Raw genomic sequence first — 19,207 nt, 5'->3', positions numbered from 1 at the left:
CCATGTTGCTCGCTGGAGGTTTTGCAAAGCTGCTCATGAATTTCTTCCTCAGACTTGGTGATAGAAGATACGTTTGTGTGTAAATGATTAGTAACAATAATTCTACTCTTTCGTTTTCTATTTCCTATAAGAGTGAATGTAAAAATGTATTTTCAAGTAAATGGCTTGAATTGAATATGTGAGATATATACGAGTAGAATGAGAGCTGTATGGAGTTTTTTAGACTACAGCTGTAAGAGATTGCTTCACCAAGAGTTAAAATATTTGAAGCTACTAGTTTCCTTATTTGTGATATTACTTACTATAGTCTGCATTGGCTCAATTTAATAATTAATATGTCACAGTTCATCTCAACAAATCTTTACAACTCCTACTTGGTTTAATATCCCATTCTAAATATATATATTTGGTAGATAAGATTGATATAAAATATGTATTGTAATAACTAATAATTATGGTAATTTGAATGTTATTGTAGGTATACAAATTTAAATAGCCTTTTAAAATTCCATGTGGTTGATACAATATTTATTTTGTGATTCATGCGGATATCTTGAATGTAAATTACAGATTGGCCAATATGAAAAAAACAAATTATTAAAATTACTTTTAAAACTGTATGACTAACACACTCAAAGAACATTGCATACAATCATTAATGCAGTTCAGTAGAAATAGCTGCACCACTATATTTATATCATGCACCACTACATCCTCTTCCAGTCGTACCGGAAGTCCTTGGGAGGGGGGAGGACTGGGCGAGTCACAGCGATAGGAGAGGGCTGGGCGTATGGAGCAACATTTGTGATTGGTGTTGTGGTACGATTGACAGTACCCTGGTCATTGCGCAACATGTGGTTATTGTACGCACGCATCGTGAAGTAGTAGACAAACTCTGCAAAACTTAGGAGACTGGCACCAACGAAAAGTCCAGCCGAACCTCCCATAGATACTGTTCAAAAGTAATACAAAGTCTTGTTAGGTGACAGCACTATTTGTGAGTTTTAAGTATAGAAATAAGGGTTGTTTATTTATGAATAATTCAACACACCTTCTGTTTTTATCAAATAATATAAATGATATGAAATAAATACAAACGAAAGATCTAACCAGTTGGCTAGTAATATTTATGAAACTATAATAGTAAATTTACCAAAAAAATTGCATGGATATTTTACTAATTGTATTATATTAACACGTTCAAGACAACGGCTTATTTCCGGGCTTTTATATTTGCCATCATAAGCAAAAAGCCATAATAGTTTTTTTTTCACGTTGAACGTATAACTAAAACAAGAAATCTATGTAGGCTTCAATATTTGCATCAAATAAATTTCACAATACGTTTTCACGTTTTTTCATGTAACCCAAGGGGTACCCATATAAATAATCAGCTGTGAAAGATCATGTGTACCCAATGGGGTACGCGTCATCGTGAACATGTTAAAAATATTAAGTTGTTAAATTTTTTAAAGGTTTCCCAATTAACTATTTTAATACTCAAATAAATTTGTTTAAGACTTTCTTGTGACATTATACAAACTTCGTAAGGTTTTTAAATAAATCAATTTAGTCATGAAGAACCGCAGCTCGGATTCATGAGAACAGCATATGAGATGCAGCTAACTGCCTTCCCATACAAGACTGGACACTTGGACTGAGAAGAAACCCAGCCACCAAAATGTGGAATGTCCTTCCTCTGGATCTATAGGTGGCAAGCACACAAATGTTTTGTCATGTGTTGAACTTTGTGACCACCTATTGTACTCTTTAACTGAGTTTTACGGATGGAGACAATTACAAGAATCTTAATAGTATAAGTTGTTTTTCATTAATTAATGAAAGAAATTCTGTATTTAAAGTTCATGAATAAAGCATTCTGACTTCTGAAATAAAAAAGTTCCTGTTATCATCCCTCCTAGTCTGCTGGATTTCCACTACCAGTCTGTATGTGTTTTCTACTTTAAAATTCTTGAAAGAGTGTTAAGTTGCAGCAGTGTTAGTTTGTTTTAATAAGACCTGGCTTGGAGCTGTAAATAAAGGAGTTTAAATAGTTTGAAAGTAGCAGCGGTTCAGAAACTTTACGTTAAATTTAAACCTGAAGTAACAACAAAATATAAGACATAAAAAATGACAAATTGGTACCTTATTCATTAAAATCAGTTAAAAGAACATGAGAAAATAAATTTTAGTTATACTGATGTTTAAACATAATACTGTGAAATATGCACTTACAGTATGTGAAAGCAAGGGACCAGTAAAAAAATGATCTCAGGTACCTGTACATCGATTTAAATAAACAAGGTGCCAAATATTAAGCTACTTTCAGATCTAATTTTTGTGTCATAAGTTTCTTGCTGCTACTTTGGTTTTTGTGCACTTAAGAGTTTTAAACAAGCTCATTTTTCTAACTTGTTAAACTACTTCCTTTATATAACAGTCTTATTAAGACAAATAAGAATTCAGAATAACAATGCCGTAACTCTCCAAAATTTTATGAGTTACAAATGTTTAAAACAAATAGTTTAACAGATAGACTGAAAACCAAGCACTTTAGGGCACATGGCTGTAGAAGCATTTTTACTATTTTGGTATAAGAAATCATGTCTGAAGTTTAGTGCAATGTCAAAAAAACATCTTGTACAATTTATCTATGAAGTGGAAACTTACCAACTAAATCTAAACGTCCTCGTACCACATTTCTTTTGTACCGCTCACTCGGATGGCGGTACATGTAAATTTCGATGGCAGCAATATCCTTGTCTTCATCACTCATCCTGGAACATAGAATGTGAAGGAAAAACACTTAAGGGTGGAAAATAAGCAAGGCTAAGAATAATAATACAAATATAACATCTTCTTACCATTTATTGGCGGTAATGTCTTCTTGAATTGATGAAACATAATACTATTGTTGAATCCTTTTCTGCAATATTGTTTAAGCAGCACAGTAAAAAAAAACAGATTAAAGTAAGCTACACAAGATCTCAAGTTAAAAAGAAACTAATTCAATATGGGATCTTTCATATTTTGTTTATCCACACCCATTGACTCGTATGTAGTCTAATACCTGATGAACTATTATCATAAAAGACTTTACAGATATAAATTTTTGTGATCATTGATATAGAATTTGATAAGATTTCTGAATAAAAACACAATATTATATTCACAGTAAAACTCAATAAAGCTCCTGAATTGTAATTGTGTATATTACAAAGACCAAGTATTTTACAGTTTTTTTTTCTTTTTTTTGGAATCCGTGGTTCGTGACATATGTGTAACTTTTAAATAACACTTTGAAATTTTTCCATAATAGTTATTTTTTTTAAATGTCTGTCTTTGGAATCAAATGAATAAAACTATGAGCTACATCCTGATCATTTATTAATTGATCATTATTCATCATTTATAATAAATTTTAATAAAATGTTATAGTACAAGGGACAAGCACGTTTGTAATTCTTGAATTACTTATGTAATTTTATTTGTTTAGTTTCTTCATCATGTACTAATTGCAGAATAATGTCTAAATAAGCAAGGATCATAACAATAAATTGATTAAATATTTTCTCATTGTTTTGTACAGTCAAACTCAACCACGATGATGTGTCCTGGATGGTGACTTACGGCAGCATGATGGTTTCAATTATGTTAAACTCTCTGGTTCCTGGCAGCCGGGAAGACACGAGCAGTCTAAACCCTCCTTGGAGCCCCAGGGCGTCTTCTGGACAGACATGGGCTCATGGTGTTTCGTCAGGCACAGCACTCCATTCATATCACAGTGCTCTTTCTCATCTGTCAAATATTAGTTTGAGTTAAAGTAACAGGTGAAAAGGGCTCTGGACCATAAAATTAAAACAGTTGATGGATAGAGAACCAATTAAACTCACTGAAATGTAACATTGGTAAAGTTAAAATTTAAAATAATTTAAGAGTATATAATATATCCTGCAAATTTGGATCCAAAGACATGTTTTAAACAATTAACTTTAACTTAAACAATTAAGAAATTGGCACATATTACAAATTAATCTTAGACCTGTTTCATATTATCCGTCCAAAAGATTTCCAGTAGTCGGCTAATAAAAAATATCCTTCAGCACTTTAATTTTAAAATATGACAAGGCAAGACAAGACAAGACAATTCTTTATTTTCACATTCATCAAGAAGGAAATGGCGTCAAATACATATTATCTTAAAAATTTTTCCCAGTTTGTTGTCATTAGCTGCCTAGGTCTTCACATTCTCTGCGAGTCGGCTCTCCAATTCAAGAATTCTTTTACTGAGTAAAAGGGTCTCTCTTGGAACCAGAGTGCAGGCTTTTCTTCAACTTCCTTCCTTCCATTTTCTTCAGCTCATCAGGGAGATTATTGAAGAATTTTGCTCCAGCATAGGTTGGTTTTTGTTTCAGAGAGAGTTAACTTGTGGATCGGCAAAGTAAAGTTATTGGCATGCCTAGTATTGTAAGAATGAATGTCTTGGTGCTGTTGGACGTTATGAAGTTGTAGCTATCACAATACATTCTACAATATAAAGGCTGACTACTGTTGATAACCTCCACTCTTTGAATACCCCTATACAGCTCATCTCTAAATCCCAAGCCGGCCATGATTCTTAGAGCCTTTTTTTTGAAGAATGAGGATTCGTTGGAGATTTTTTTTCAGTTGAACCACCCCAAACCGCTAAGCCATATCTCATATGGCTTTCAAACAGAGCATGATAGGCTGTTATGTGGCTTTTGTCGTGCTTATAGCTTTCGTCCTTTTTATGGCATAGATATGCTGAGCTAAGTTTAAGGCATAAGTTATTAATATGATTTAGCAAAGAGAGTTTGTCATCAACAATGATTCCAAGATAATTAGTTGAGCTGACAGATTAAAGATTTGGTAGATCTTAAATGCCATCCTTCTTATTCCCAAATGAAATTTATTTCGTCTTTGATTCATTGAAAACCAGGTCATTGTTTCTACAGTAAGTCCATAGTAATGTTAACAGCAATGTATGAATTTATTTATTTCTAAGATTTTCCATTGAGCTATTGGCAGTTAATAGCATAGACATACTTTATTTGCACAAGACGTTTACAATATGTACATACACATAGAAAAACAGGTGCATCGTCAAACCTTATAAAAAATTAATAAGGTCAATTAGTATCAATTTACAATTACAGAGAAAATAAAAATACTTATCCTAAAAACCAAGATACAAATCACTTTCAAAATATTCTTGTAATGAATAAAATGCTGTGTTCAATAGTTCATTTTTCAATTTTTCTTTGAACTCTTTTTGGTTCATTTCCTTATATGCCGCAGGTAAAACCATTGTACAGCTTCAACCCCGCATATATATAGGACTTTTTTGAAAAAGAGCTAAGCGATGGGATGGATATCTTAAAACGAGGCCATTTCTTATATTATAATTATGCTGAAACCTGACATGCTCTGGCAAAGCATTTTTTTCAAAGTGAATATAAGTTAAAATTTCATGGATGTACAATCCTATTACTGTTAAAATTTTTAAATTCACAAAATGAGTTCTACATGAACTACGTGGGTTGGAGTTTGTAACTATGCGAATTATTCTTTTTTGGATATTTAAAACATACTTGATATTTGAGGATTGGCCCCACAGAACTATACCGTATCTCAGGATTGACTCTACGTATGCATGATAAATAAATTTTTATGGCATCAAGGGGGACACAGTCTCTCATATGCAAAAATACAAAAGATATTGACCTAATCTTTTTTACAACATTTTCTAAATGTACTTTCCAACTAAGGTTTTCGTCAAAAAATACTCCCAGAAATTTATGAGAAGGTACTAAATTTGGAACATTTAAAGTTTCAGTGGTTTTTCCTTGATGAGAATTTTATAATTTGGGTTTTATCAATGTTTAGTTTTAAACCATTAGCACTAAACCAAGAATCCATAGCATTAGATACATCTGAAATTGAATCAGGGAGCTCAGTATTTAATCTGTTTTTAACTAATGCTGTTGTATCGTCGGCAAACAAGATTAAGTCTCTATCTATGGCTTTTGGTAGGTCATTAACATAAATTAAAAATAAAAGGGGACCCAAAATAGAACCTTGAGGGACACCTGTAGATATATCCTTCCAATTAGAAAAAAATTTTGAATTGTTATCCAATATAACAGTTCTTTTGTTTTCGATTTGTGAGATAGGATTTCAACAGACTAAAGCAATTTTCTTTTATACCGTAATCATTTAATTTGAGTAACAATACTCCCATGGTCCACGCAGTCAAAGGCCTTAGACAGGTTCACAGAAAACACCCACTGTAGCCTGCGACCTGTCAAGTGCCACCATCACATCATTTGTAAAATTCTGTGAGAGCTGACCTTGTCCCAACATTTTTGCGAAAACCAAACTGTTTACTGTAAAAGTAAGTGATTATTTCAAAATAATTTACAAGTCTTAAGTTAATTACTTTTTCAAATATTTTTGACAGATTACTTAAAACTGATATGGGGCGATAATTGCTTAAATCCTTTTTTGAGCCTTTTCTTAAAAACTGGTGATATTTGTGAATATTTAAATTTTTCTGGGAAAACGCCTTCTCTCAGACATTGGTTGATAATTAATGTGAGGGGCCTTGATATTATATGAACAGTGGCTTTTATCAACTTGATAGGTAATTTCATCCCATCCTAATGAGGTTTTATTTTTCATTGATAAGATTATTTTAGTAATTTCACCAATATTGCAAGGGTTGAAGCTAGACAATGAAACCCCAGCCTCACAACAAGTGAGCTTCATTGACATATGAACTCCATTAACGGTGGCTCTCTTTACATTGGTATTTAAAACTATATTTGAAAAATAATCATTAAAACTCTCAGCTACAACTTGAGGACTAGAAATGTCTTCTCCATCCTTGGACCCATTCAATACAATACCAGTTTTAGTTTTTAATACCATTGTGGCCAAGTTCTGTATTTACAATTTGCCAGGCAGCTTTAGATTTATTTTCAGATTGAACTATGTAGGCGCTATTTGTCATTATTTTTGCTGCCTTTACTACTTTTTTGAATGTTTTTTTGTAAGACTTGACATAATTTAAAACTCTGGATTTCTGTTTATTTTTGCTTTCCAATGAAGTTCCCTTTTCTTCTTACTAGATATTTCAATACCCAGAGTAACCCAAATTCAAGACTACCGGTTTAGTCTTGGTGGTCCTCTTAAAAAGTTTTTATGAGGGAAGATATTATTCAATGTCATTATGAAGTTACTTAAAAAATTGTTGTAATTTTTTATTAACATCAAGAGCTGGGTCAAAATCTGAGATAACCACTTCTTTCCAAGCAGTGAACAAAACTATTAACATTAATATCTGAATATATTCTCTTTTTGATCACAACATTATTTTTGTTCGGATTTTGGATTTTTTTTTGACCAGGTATATTTAAAAAGATAGCATTATGGTCAGACAACCCTAAATCCATATTGATTTTAATCTTTGCATTGTATTTTTTATTTGTTATAATGTTGTCAAAGCAGGATGATGAAGACTGGGTTATTCTAGTTGGTTCCTCAAATTGTAAGAGAAAACCCCGTAACACTCTATTAATTCTCTAAAACTTGCCTGAAAATATACTATTTTCTAAAATATTTACATTAAAATTGCCTGTGACAAAAATTGATTTATTACTCATTCGCTGTTGCAAAAAAAGAAGAGAAGCTTTTCAAACTGTGCAAAAAATAATTTCTTTACCTCATAATTAGGAATTGTATATACAGATATGACAATAGAGTTTAAATCAATGAGTTCCACAGCAGAACACTTAAATATTAAATCCTGATTCAATCCTAAGGAGATATTATTCAAAACTTTATATTTACAACTAGCTTCTACCAATAAACATGAACCTCCTCTCAATGAATTTTTCCTAACATAAAAATCAGCTATTCTAAAATTATTTATGTTTCTCTAATAACACAATGGAATAATTGTTTAAGCCAGTGCTCGTTTATAGATATTACTTTAATTTTTTAATTTAGCTGAGATAAAAATAAACATAATTCAGAAATCTTATGGGGGTTAAAACCTTGAATGTTATAGTGCATTATCAAACTGGAGTGAATATTGAAAAGAAGCTAGTTTTGGGTTATTTAAAGAATTACAGTTTGCAGATACATTATCTTTTGTCACCTAAAGTCAGTTTAAATTAACATTTTCCACTAGTCCTGTACTATCAGTTATACTACTATTTTATATTACTCTTGTTTATATTACATTTTTGTGGAACTTGGTCAGACTCAACACCAGACACATTTCTCTGCTTTTGTACATCACTCACTAGCGTAGACCTCACTACTTGGCTGTACTCTTGAGAGCCTGGCAACCACCCTCGGGCTCACTGACTCTGTGTGGTGTCTGCGTTGTCTCCAAGTTGAGTGGGTCTAAGTCTGATCGGACTGACAGAGGGCGAGTTCACTGTAGTAGTTGTTTGGGCTGCTGCTTTACTTCTCGAGTCATTCATTACTTGTCGCAGTTTCTCCAAAAACTCGGTATGAGTGAGACCATGCCACAGCTTCCTTTTCGCAGATGGTTGGTCATAGGATGTTTACACAGACTGTAGCACCTGTGGTTTGCTGAAGGGCGGGTTATGTTTCACATAAATTTTCCAGTCTTATCAGGTCACGCACACATCCCATAGGCGAACAATAGAGGGTTTTTAGCTGCTTTTTCTTGAAGTCCTTGATCAATTGTTCAAAAGCCTCATTATAACTTTGTTGGGTCGGTTTACCATTGTAAATTTTCTTTTGTGACCAAACTGTAAACTGTTGCTCCGCTCTTAAGTGTCTGACATGTTAATTTTGTATCCACAAAGTCAGAGGTTGAGGTCTTCCGAAACTTTCTCTAAAAACTACAGCAACCCCAGCACTCATGTTTCTTTTCATGGTCTAAATCATTAGAGATAGCGTGCGCAAAGGCTATTGTAGGATCGTTTTGGTGTTGTCTTAAAGACATTTTCCCAGTTTTTCTGCAGCTACGAGATTTTTTAATTCAGAAAGATTTCTTTTTATTCAGATGTCTGCGTTTGTGTGAACGATTTGACTGAACACCTATCAGGTAGCTCTATGGTACAAAATTGTCCTGTGTGGTCTGATAGTCCAGTATGTGAAACATCTACAGTCACTTTGTTGGTCTCCAGGTTTGTACAGATAGCGTCTATTGAAGTCACAGAGTTGGCTGTTATGCGTGTTGGTGGGAGAGTCATTCTTGTTATGTTGTATGATGCTAGGAGTTCCGTACCTCTTTTTGTTCTCTTGAGTCTTTCAGGAGTCAATATTAAAGTCTCCAGCAATAATGATGTTACACTGACAGGCGTCCATTTTGTCCAATACCTCTGTCAAGCTATGATGAAAAGTGTCTAAAGATCCATTTGGCGGTCTGTAAACACCTAGGACACATAAATGTGTTTTCCTACTGAGTTTTATTTTTATTGCAGATATTTCACACTCCATTTCTCGGCTGTAATTTTCAACATCCAGGCTATGAGTTTCTTTGGTAAACCCAGAGTGTTTTGTATATGGCTACACCTCCTTTAATGTGTTTTTCCCTACTGTAGGCAGTCACAAGTGTGTAGTTCATTAGCTTAGCATTTAAAATTGTGTCCTGTTTAAGGCCATGTTCAGTTAGTACAACTACATCTGGACTGTTGGAGTGTAGTATAGGTGATTTACATGTCAATTTGTTCCCCATTCTATCTATATTTTTGATGAAAAATGTTTATTCTCATAGATTGTGGTCTTTGTATTTTTCCTGGACTTAGTGTTTCTTTTTGGCCTAAAAAAGAATTGGGCTGGTGTACTTCTGCCTGCACAAGGATCTGCATTCCAGGTTTCCTGGGGAGATAGTGTGGGTATGGGTGGGTAAGACTTAGATGTTCCCTGGACTGCTTGAAGTATTTCCTGTTCCAACGTTCCCAAAAAAACTGGTGAAAGCTGGGGCAGTGTCTCAGGAGGTGGGGAAATTAGTGAGGCAATGTTTCTAGTGTGATTTTGATTTATAATTCCTCTTTTTCACCTCGTTAGCATAGAATCGTCAGCATACATGACTAAATTACTGTAATGAATGTAAAACCTTAGAAAAATCATTAGTAAATAATATAAAAAGTACAGGCCCCAACACAGATCCTTGCGGTACACCATGGTCCATTGCCAAGACCTCAGATCTAGAAAATTGTAGTAACTCTTTTTATGGTCTGAGTCACTTCTACAACCTGGCGTCTTCCTTCAAGGTATGCTGAGAACCATGAAAGTGCTGTTCCTTGGATTCCTAGATAAAAGAGTTTTCTTATAATCAAGTCATGGCTTAGACAATCAAAATGCCTTACTCAAGTCAAGTTGCACTCCCACTACATTATTAACAGCCTCGATATTGTCCACAATGTGCTCAAACAGATCTACTATTGCAGTCATTGGTGGATCGTCCCTTAATAAAACCATGCTGTTCCTCTGTCAAAAGGTTGTTCAGTTGAAGATGCTTGACAAGTCTAGAGAGTACAATTTTCTCAATAATTTTGGATTCAGTTGGAATTAAAGATATTGGCCTAAAATTTTCTGTGGTGTTAACTGGATTTTTTGTGAAGAGGGATAACTTTGAAAATTTTCATACTTGAGGGGAAAGTACCATTGCAGAAGAGACAGTTGTGTGATATGAAAAATTGGTACCGCTACTTCATTTTTACAAAATTTTTGAGGATATTTTCATTTAAGCTAAAAGAGGATTTTGTTTTTAGTGAGTCTATTACTTTACTTATTTTCTTTCAATTGATGTGGGTTTCCATAGATGTCAGTGGCATACCAACAGGTGGGTTCTGAACAAATTGCATTGTTGGATTGATGCACAGGTTCTGTTTGAGAGTTTCATCAGCAATAGTTTGAGAAGTAGTTGTTAAAAATGGTTGGCTATATCTATAGGGTCGTCAATTTTGTCTGGCTCCTTTAATCAATCCTGTAATCAATAATTCTGGCTCCTGGATCCCCTTTGGTCTATTTTTGATTTCTGTGTTACAAAACAATTAAGGATACCAAATGCTCTTAAATTTTGTTATAAAAATCAATTGAAATTTACAGTTAGTATAAGTAAATAATTCTCGTTTTGAAAAAATACCACTGCATCTTTTTCTCTTTAGATTGCTTACAACTGCAGTGTAAATTAGAGAATATTGATTTTGATGTTTCACATCGTGTTACATAAATTAAGTGTACAGTAACATTCTGAAGTTCTATAATATCTCATTTTTAACACAAAGACTGGCATACCACTATTTTCTTTTTAGATTTCCTGTTGTTGAGGATCTATTTGATATTCTATTTATAAATTTTTAAAAATAAAATGAAACTATTGGAGGAAGCCATATATAGTTTTAATTATCCTCATAATGCAATATAATTAAAATAATTACAAGTCATTTCATATCACTTTATATGGTTTTCTTAAAAATACTAATAAAAAGTGACTCTTTGAGGTTTTGCTAATTTTATTGCTTTAAAAAAATTAACCATGTTTGTTACTTTAAATATATTTTATTTGTGATTCTTGTGAACACATATGTTTCTTAATGTTGGTACAAGTGTTATGGATGCTATTGAAAACAAATTTATTATTTCTTAAAAAAGTTTGAACTTGAGACCTTAGAGATAAGCTTCGATATAACATTTAGCCAGATCCTATGAAGGAACATGCACCATCTTTTAATTCAGTCTTTCCTTTGTAAAAGTGATGTTTCATTCAAAATTTTAAATCTATTTCTCAATTTATTCCCAAAATAAATTTGTGAACAGTATGGCTTTCATAACTGCAGATCTAAGGTTAAAGAATTTTCTATTTATAATGTGAAAAGAATCATGCTCAACATGGTTCACTGCACTGTTTTTTTCTGAATGTACCTGTATAGGGCATGAGATGGGAGGAGCAGTTGCAGTTTTTGAGCTGCTCCACTAGCCGACACTGAGTAACACATGCACTGTAGCTGTACATTGTGCTCACAGTCAGGTCGTTCTCGTCAGGGAACCGACAACCTCGCTGGGATATTGTTAGTTGTCGCACCTGTTGAGTAGTACAACATATTATGATGACTATGAGGGATACTCAAGAATTTGAGAATAAAAATGACATTTAGGACAGGATCTGTGATGAGAAGATGAAGGAAGATAAATTAACAATTCGTTTAGGACCTGATTTTTTTTCATCAAGTATGGAATGTTAAGATTAGCTTGCTTGTATTTAAAAGTGATTTAGGGTAAACAAGGGAAATTATAAAAGTACTAAGAGTTTAAAAAATACAAATTTTGTATTTTAGTAAGGTTATATTTATAAAATTAATTAATACCAACTTTTTTCAAACAATATGTTACTAATAGTGAAAGGAATAATAGAGATTATAAGGTAAGAAGAAGAATATGTAGAGTGACAAAATTATTAGCATTGAAAGTTAAGTGCTGATGAAAATCAGAAATAGAAGTAAAACATTATAATTGGCCGAGTTTTAGAAAAGCCTAACACTTGAGAAGGTGCCTAGAAATTCACACATATCTCTGTGACATTGTTGGATTTCCTTACGTACTGAAAGAAAAGTTTATATGCAGACTAGATTGATGTTAAAATAGCATTGATTATTGGCATGCTGACTCATAAAAATTATAAGATAACAGTAATGCAGAGGAACGATGGACAGAAGACAGCCAGTGCCTATCTAGTGTATTTTACCAGCTGCTCTTGTGGTTGCAAAAGCTATTCCTTTTGGAATGGAAATTACTTACCTGTCCTATAGCCCAAATACACACACCAAGAGGAATAGTAGGGATGATGACAGCTAAAGATCTTAGATTGTGAAGACTGTAGGTTTTGGAGAGGGAATATAGGAAGATAGACTTCAACCGTATCATATTACTCACTACCCATGGTAATTTTTCAAGGTTATTTGTTCTAAATTGATAAGAGTATTCAATGAAGTGTATTTATACTTTTAGGGATTCAGGATGTGATCAACACTAACCATAGTTTCTTTTTCTGGAGAAATTGGAAAAATGAATAAAAAGCCAAAGATTCCCATTAAACAACTCTTTTAACGGACAAATTTTGGAAATTTTGTCTGATTGATAGGAGTTTAGTTGTTTCTATAAGTAGAGATGGTGCTGAAAATTAAGAGAGCAGAAGAGAGATAATATAGCATTGCTTTTTCTCAATGTAATAAGAGACATTTCAATTGTACACCCAACACCCTTTTGTGGTATTGTGTAAAAGAGAGAGTGATTGCTGGGCTAGTTAGTATTTTATTTATTGCATTAAAGTACTACTCTCCAGAACTATATCCTGACAGTGCATTTGCATTAAAATATCAAACTATTTTTTACAACTTATCAATAGTAAAAACAGATATAATGCTCAATAATTTTGCTTGGCCTCCTAATCCCTTTGGAGAAGTAAGAAGAAGCGAGCAGTAGAGTAAAGAAATTAATTTTTTATGGAATCTTTAAATATAAGAAATAAAATAAACTAAACTGTGAAAAAGCATTGGTGCGAAGAAGAGTCCAATAGTGTTAAGACAAAGATATGACCTCTGGTTCATTTTCAATGTCAGTGACGGAGATGCCCAGACGCTTGATGGCACCAGCCTTGGCAGTTATCACCTCTGTAGTCATGGTGTTGTAGTATGGAATGTCAGATTCAGAGTGCATGTAGACCTGGACATTTGAACTTTATTTTAAATGTTGCATCAGTTATCGGATTCTCTAAAAGCAAAATAACAACTGTGACTAATCTTGTAGAAATAAAACTAAAATAATATTAATTGCAAATTTTAATACAAATATCCACACATATATTTTATGACAATATTGTTATAATGCACAACAGAAATTTGTTTATTTGAATTTACATAATAAAGAAACAAAGTGTACTGTCATCCTCAAAAAACATGTAACTAGAGGTTTCACAATATTCATTACGATATTTAATTACTTCAAAGTAAAGTGAGCCTTGTTAAGCAATTAGTATTTCATAATTGTATGTGCTATATGAAATAAGCCATACTAATTAGGTAAAACAGGCTAGACCTATCCTAACATCTCCTGCAATTTTTTAAATGTTTAATAAAGTCTGTGTACTTTGGATTTTGTTGTAAATGGTTTCCTCTAATAGTTTAAGAATACGATTTTTAATGACAGGTCACTTATCCATGACATCATTGATATGAGATCATTGTTCAAAAGAATTTAAAACATTGGAAATCATAGAACTAATAAACATATTTTAGAAAAACTAGCACTTCAATGTGAAATATGGATTAAATATACAACAGTTTATTGAAAAATGCAAATACGACTAAGAAAAAATTTAATGTTTTTGTTCATGTACATAACATTGTTAGATTATAAGTTATTGTTAGACTTGTGATACCAAAAATTATTATTTTACAACCTTGGTTGGTACAAGTAGTTCCAAGTAGAGAGAACCCAATCCCAGGCGAGTGCTAGACTTCAGCTTCAGAGATCCAAATTTTCCTGGACTGTATGAAAAAATGAACAATGAGAAAGCCTTGCAGCTAATAAAGTACTGAGGTGAATACTAAAGAATCATAAACACATTGATTTGTTAAATTTAAATGCTGACCTTTTACATCCTTTTTTAAAACTAAAGGACAGCACTGCCAAGTTTCTTTGTCAAACCTGGTGAATTTGTCACACTTGTTTTCTCAACCATAATGCAAATGTTACTTTTCATAGTGCTTTACAATTTCATGGATATCTCTCTCAACTGTGGTAACACTCTATGTGACATGGCACTGAAAAGAATTATGGTATAAAATTCAGATTTAGCTTGTTATTAGTTTTTCTTGGAGAACACGAGAATTTGTAAGCAAAGCAAGTATTTCCTCTCTTTTTTAATTATAAAATGTAAATATTTAATAACCATTTGAGGTTATGGTTGAAATATTGAACATCAAGCTCATTCTTGCAAACTAAAAGTTTGTTTACCCACATACTAAAACAGTCTGTTTTTTGAATGATTGGTTCAAGAAGGAAACATATGTTCTATAGGTAATGAGTTATTCTATTGGTTGAATAACACTACTAACTGTAATTGGTTGAAATATTCACCTTTGCTAATGTGAACTTTGCTCATTAGATATTATTTAAAAAATTGGTTGCAATTCTAGCTAATGAGCACTTTAAACAGCAGATCTTAGCTAGCAGCACACAGTGATTTTGTCCAGATTCTTGAAAGTAGAAAATAATAAATAGTTATTTATAACATATTGTACTTAGATGATTGTGATTAGATTGTTTTCTTTAACTCCAACTTTATATTGTTTATCCAGTATAAAAATTCAAGCTCTTTCTTTAAAGGCCCTCTCTTGTTGACAAATCAAAGTACTCTTTAAGAGAAGGGAAATATTAAAAATATTGTATAATATTTTTTACATTATATATAAATACTAATAAACCTAATAACAAAATTACATCAGATACTGAACAATTTGTATTTGTAGATGGATACAGAATTAATTTTTAGGTTGTTCATTTTTTTAACCATGAACTTACTAGTAGGTCAAAAAGGGTAACCTATAGAAAGTTAATACATTTAAAGTTTAGGTTCCATTATCAGTCATTGAACTCTATCATCTCTCAAACACAATTTTCCAGATGATTGAAATGTTTAAGGTATATTAATTTTTAAACTGGTACCGAAAAAAAAAAAAAACAAAACAAATAGACCAATAACAATGTTGTTAATATTACAATTTACTTACTAGATATACACCTACTTACGGTTCATTCTTGGAGTTCAAAGTGAAACAAACTCCCCATTCTGTCTGTAATGGTATAAAATGACTGCAACAATCAAAAGTCTGATTTTTCCATCTACAAGATTTGAACATTTCTTTACATTTACTCCTCACCTGAAATATCAATGTTCAGTTACACAGATGCTTTCATTTAGTCCACAAAGTTGTACAATTATTATAGACATCTTATGCAAAATATAGGGTGTTCAGAAAAGGGTGTCACAAACTTCTGTGAGTGATAGTAACTTATGGATTCAAACAAAAACATGTCATAAACATAGGCAGAGAAATGTATTGTTTAGCAGATAGCTGCCATTTTGTATTTTGCATAAAAAATTATGATTTCTGGAACTATTAAAGCTACAGATACCAAACTTTACACAAAATTATATCTTGTGTAATATCAAATAAGGTAAAAAATCAAAAAGTAATTGTGTCATTTGCTTTAATATTAACAAAATGGTGCCTGTTGAAAATGAAGTCAACAAAAATTGAATATAATATTTTGAGCTTTTGAATGAAAGTTATTATGGAGATACAAATTATTCATAATTAATTGTTAGATTTTAATATGTAACCAGTGGGAAGTATGGTTTGCTGGTTAAAAATAAAATTTAAAGACATTAACATATTTACATCTAATAATACAAAATTTCATCAAAATGACTGCAAACTCTATCAAAGACTAAGGACTAATACACAACATACATAGAAACATATTTCATGAGATCTATTTATTACAGTTTAGGTTATCCACAAAAGGATACTTCCATGGAAATCTCAATGGAAATACTTTCTGCAGCATCTCAATACTTTCTTTCATATTACTAGTATATAGAGAGATGAAAGGGAATGTGGTTGCCAGGCTACCAAATTGTGTAATTATATTGTTATAGTGAAATACCATGTCACAAAGTTGATAATACATTTCAAACTACTGTTTTATGTACCATATATGCCATCTTCTTGTAACCATCCTTCGGACAAGAAATGTCATCCGATAAACAAAAGTTTTTGATGTAGTAAACAGAACCCTTGAAGTAGGCAATTTCTCGTAACATTTCATCCAGATTATAATCGTGTTTAGCCCCAAAGAATCTGGAACATGATATTAAAATTGATTAATGATAAAAAGTTGTTAAATTTTTCTAATGGTTAAAAGAAGAATATGATTTGCAAACTAAAATCTTTATTCATTATTAATTTAATAATACATAAAATTATAGCAAAAATGAAACAAGCTTAGACATGACTTTTGTTTGTGGTTTTATAATATATTAACACTTTTAGGTCAATTTATTCCTTGCTAACTATAAATCATTTATATTAAAAGCCAAAAAACTTAATATTTCAAGAATGTAATTGAAAGAATAATGTTTTGATGTGTTAACCACAAAACTTTGATCTTAACACAACTATTAATTGATTTTTGTAGTTTTTCAAGAGATCCCTCCCTTATACAAACTTTTCACATGATCTTTCAAAACTATTGAAAAATACAAAAAAACATGATAGCTTTTTAATTTCTGGATTCTGCAACTTTTGGCCATTCTTATATTGAAAAAGTTTCTGTCTTTATAGACAATTTCAAAAAATTTGATAGCTGAGCATATAGTTTCAAATAGACTCTTTAATGTAAAAAAATGGAAGACCTGTTTATATAGAAAAACAAGTAACTGTCTCATATGTATAAACTGTTTAAACGTTTTAATGACACTGGAGTTTGAGATTTTTTTATTTTCTCTATAATTTATAATGGAAAACACTCATATTCAGACTTTACTGACTGGTTGGCCATCTCGTAGATGCGAGGCATGTTGTCGTCCTCGCAGACGGAGATGGATGGGAAGCTGGTCTCCACGTCTAGGTAGGTAGTCTCTACTACAAAGCTGATGGCATTCTTCTGGATGGGGGGGGGGGGGGTGGGGGGGGGGGGGGGTGGGGGGGGGGGGGGGTGGGGGGGGGGGGGGGTGGGGGGGGGGGGGGGTGGGGGGGGGGGGGGGTGGGGGGAGGTGGATTAGCACTGATACATTATCGTAAAGTGGCTTTGAAGAAACAAGCCCTGCGTCAATGGCAACAGAAAACAATGGTTAAATGGCAGATTTACGATGTCACTTTATACACACCATGAATCATGAATAGATCATCGATTATGTCATTCTTGAAAGCTTTCCACTGTAGGATCAACAACACAAGTTGGCAGTCCAATTAATTTTAAAATATGCTTATGTATCCGATGAAACAGAACAGAAGACGTTTATTATGGTAATTCTGTTCAGGAAATTCTATGCTCTAATCAACACTTTCAAACAATCTTATATATATATATATAATGTTTTAACGTACTTAATAAATATCCCTAATAAGTTTGAAGGAGAGAACACTGTTCACTGACAGATCCCTTCAGGGGTTCATTCTGTAATCATTTCAGGTGAAACAGAATGTTTTTGTCTTCTCTCTCTTTCGGGTTTTTTTTAACAGCGGTTTCCATTTTTTCTGTAGTGCATTACAATTAAGATTTGTTGTTAAGGCCGATGTAGATGTAAAATCCACTCCTCTTTAATGTTGTAAAACGTAAATCTACTTAATAATCACTCAAAAAAAATAAAATAATATTCAAAAATTGTTTTCATTTCAAACAATTTCACACACACACACACACTTGTAAATGACTGTTATAAATTCAAAGCTAGTGTTACAAGGTTATTAAATATCCATTTTGGAATCTGAAAGAACAATACTATGCAGCAATATTGTACAGAACAGAATTAATCCTGCCAGACAACCCATCACTTTGGGAGTACAAGTTCCCTTTTAAGGTTGCAATAAAATTATCAAAAGCTAGTACATTTAAGATTAGAGACCATAACAGTATGATTCTTTTAAACTTTCAGTAAATAGTTGCAGAGATAACATTTTGGTTTCTGAAAACTATTTTCTATTCGATTTTATAGCACCGCACACTGAATAACACAATTACAAAGTATAAACTACTCACAATAAGTACTGGGTAAGAAATGGAACATAAACAAACGTTATTACCTTTCAGCTTTATTAACTAATGACTTATTATAGTCAAAGAAACAGGGTAAGAAATAGAACATAAACAAACATTACTACCTTTCAGCTTTGTTAACTAATGACTTATAATAGTCAAAGAAACTGGGTAAGAAATAGAACATAAACAAACATTACTACCTTTCAGCTTTGTTAACTAATGACTTATAATAGTCAAAGAAACTGGGTAAGAAATAGAACATAAACAAACATTACTACCTTTCAGCTTTGTTAACTAATGGACTTATAATAGTCAAATAACTCTTTTTACAAGCCCTGTCTATTTTTCTGGCACACCTTTTAATTGATTAACTTCT

At 32.4% G+C, this 19,207-nt stretch overlaps 1 protein-coding gene across 1 annotated transcript; it reads right to left on the bottom strand.

Moving 5' to 3' along the window:
- Positions 1-506: 506 nt before the first annotated feature.
- Positions 507-17,745, bottom strand: LOC124365452 (acid-sensing ion channel 4; the record flags this gene model as incomplete). Its single annotated transcript, XM_046821433.1, has 9 exons — positions 507-952; positions 2,671-2,777; positions 3,631-3,727; positions 11,932-12,091; positions 13,603-13,728; positions 14,465-14,552; positions 15,817-15,947; positions 16,784-16,931; positions 17,621-17,745. Coding segments are annotated over 9 exons (1,227 nt in total), but the record flags the coding sequence as incomplete, so codon positions are not given.
- Between the last annotated feature and the right edge of the window lie 1,462 nt (positions 17,746-19,207).

The sequence above is a fragment of the Homalodisca vitripennis genome, chromosome 6, assembly GCF_021130785.1.
Source record: "Homalodisca vitripennis isolate AUS2020 chromosome 6, UT_GWSS_2.1, whole genome shotgun sequence".
Classification (NCBI taxonomy): Eukaryota; Metazoa; Arthropoda; class Insecta; order Hemiptera; family Cicadellidae; genus Homalodisca; species Homalodisca vitripennis.
The sequence above is the reverse complement of the archived record's forward strand: the minus strand, read 5'-3'. Positions and strand labels throughout refer to the sequence as shown.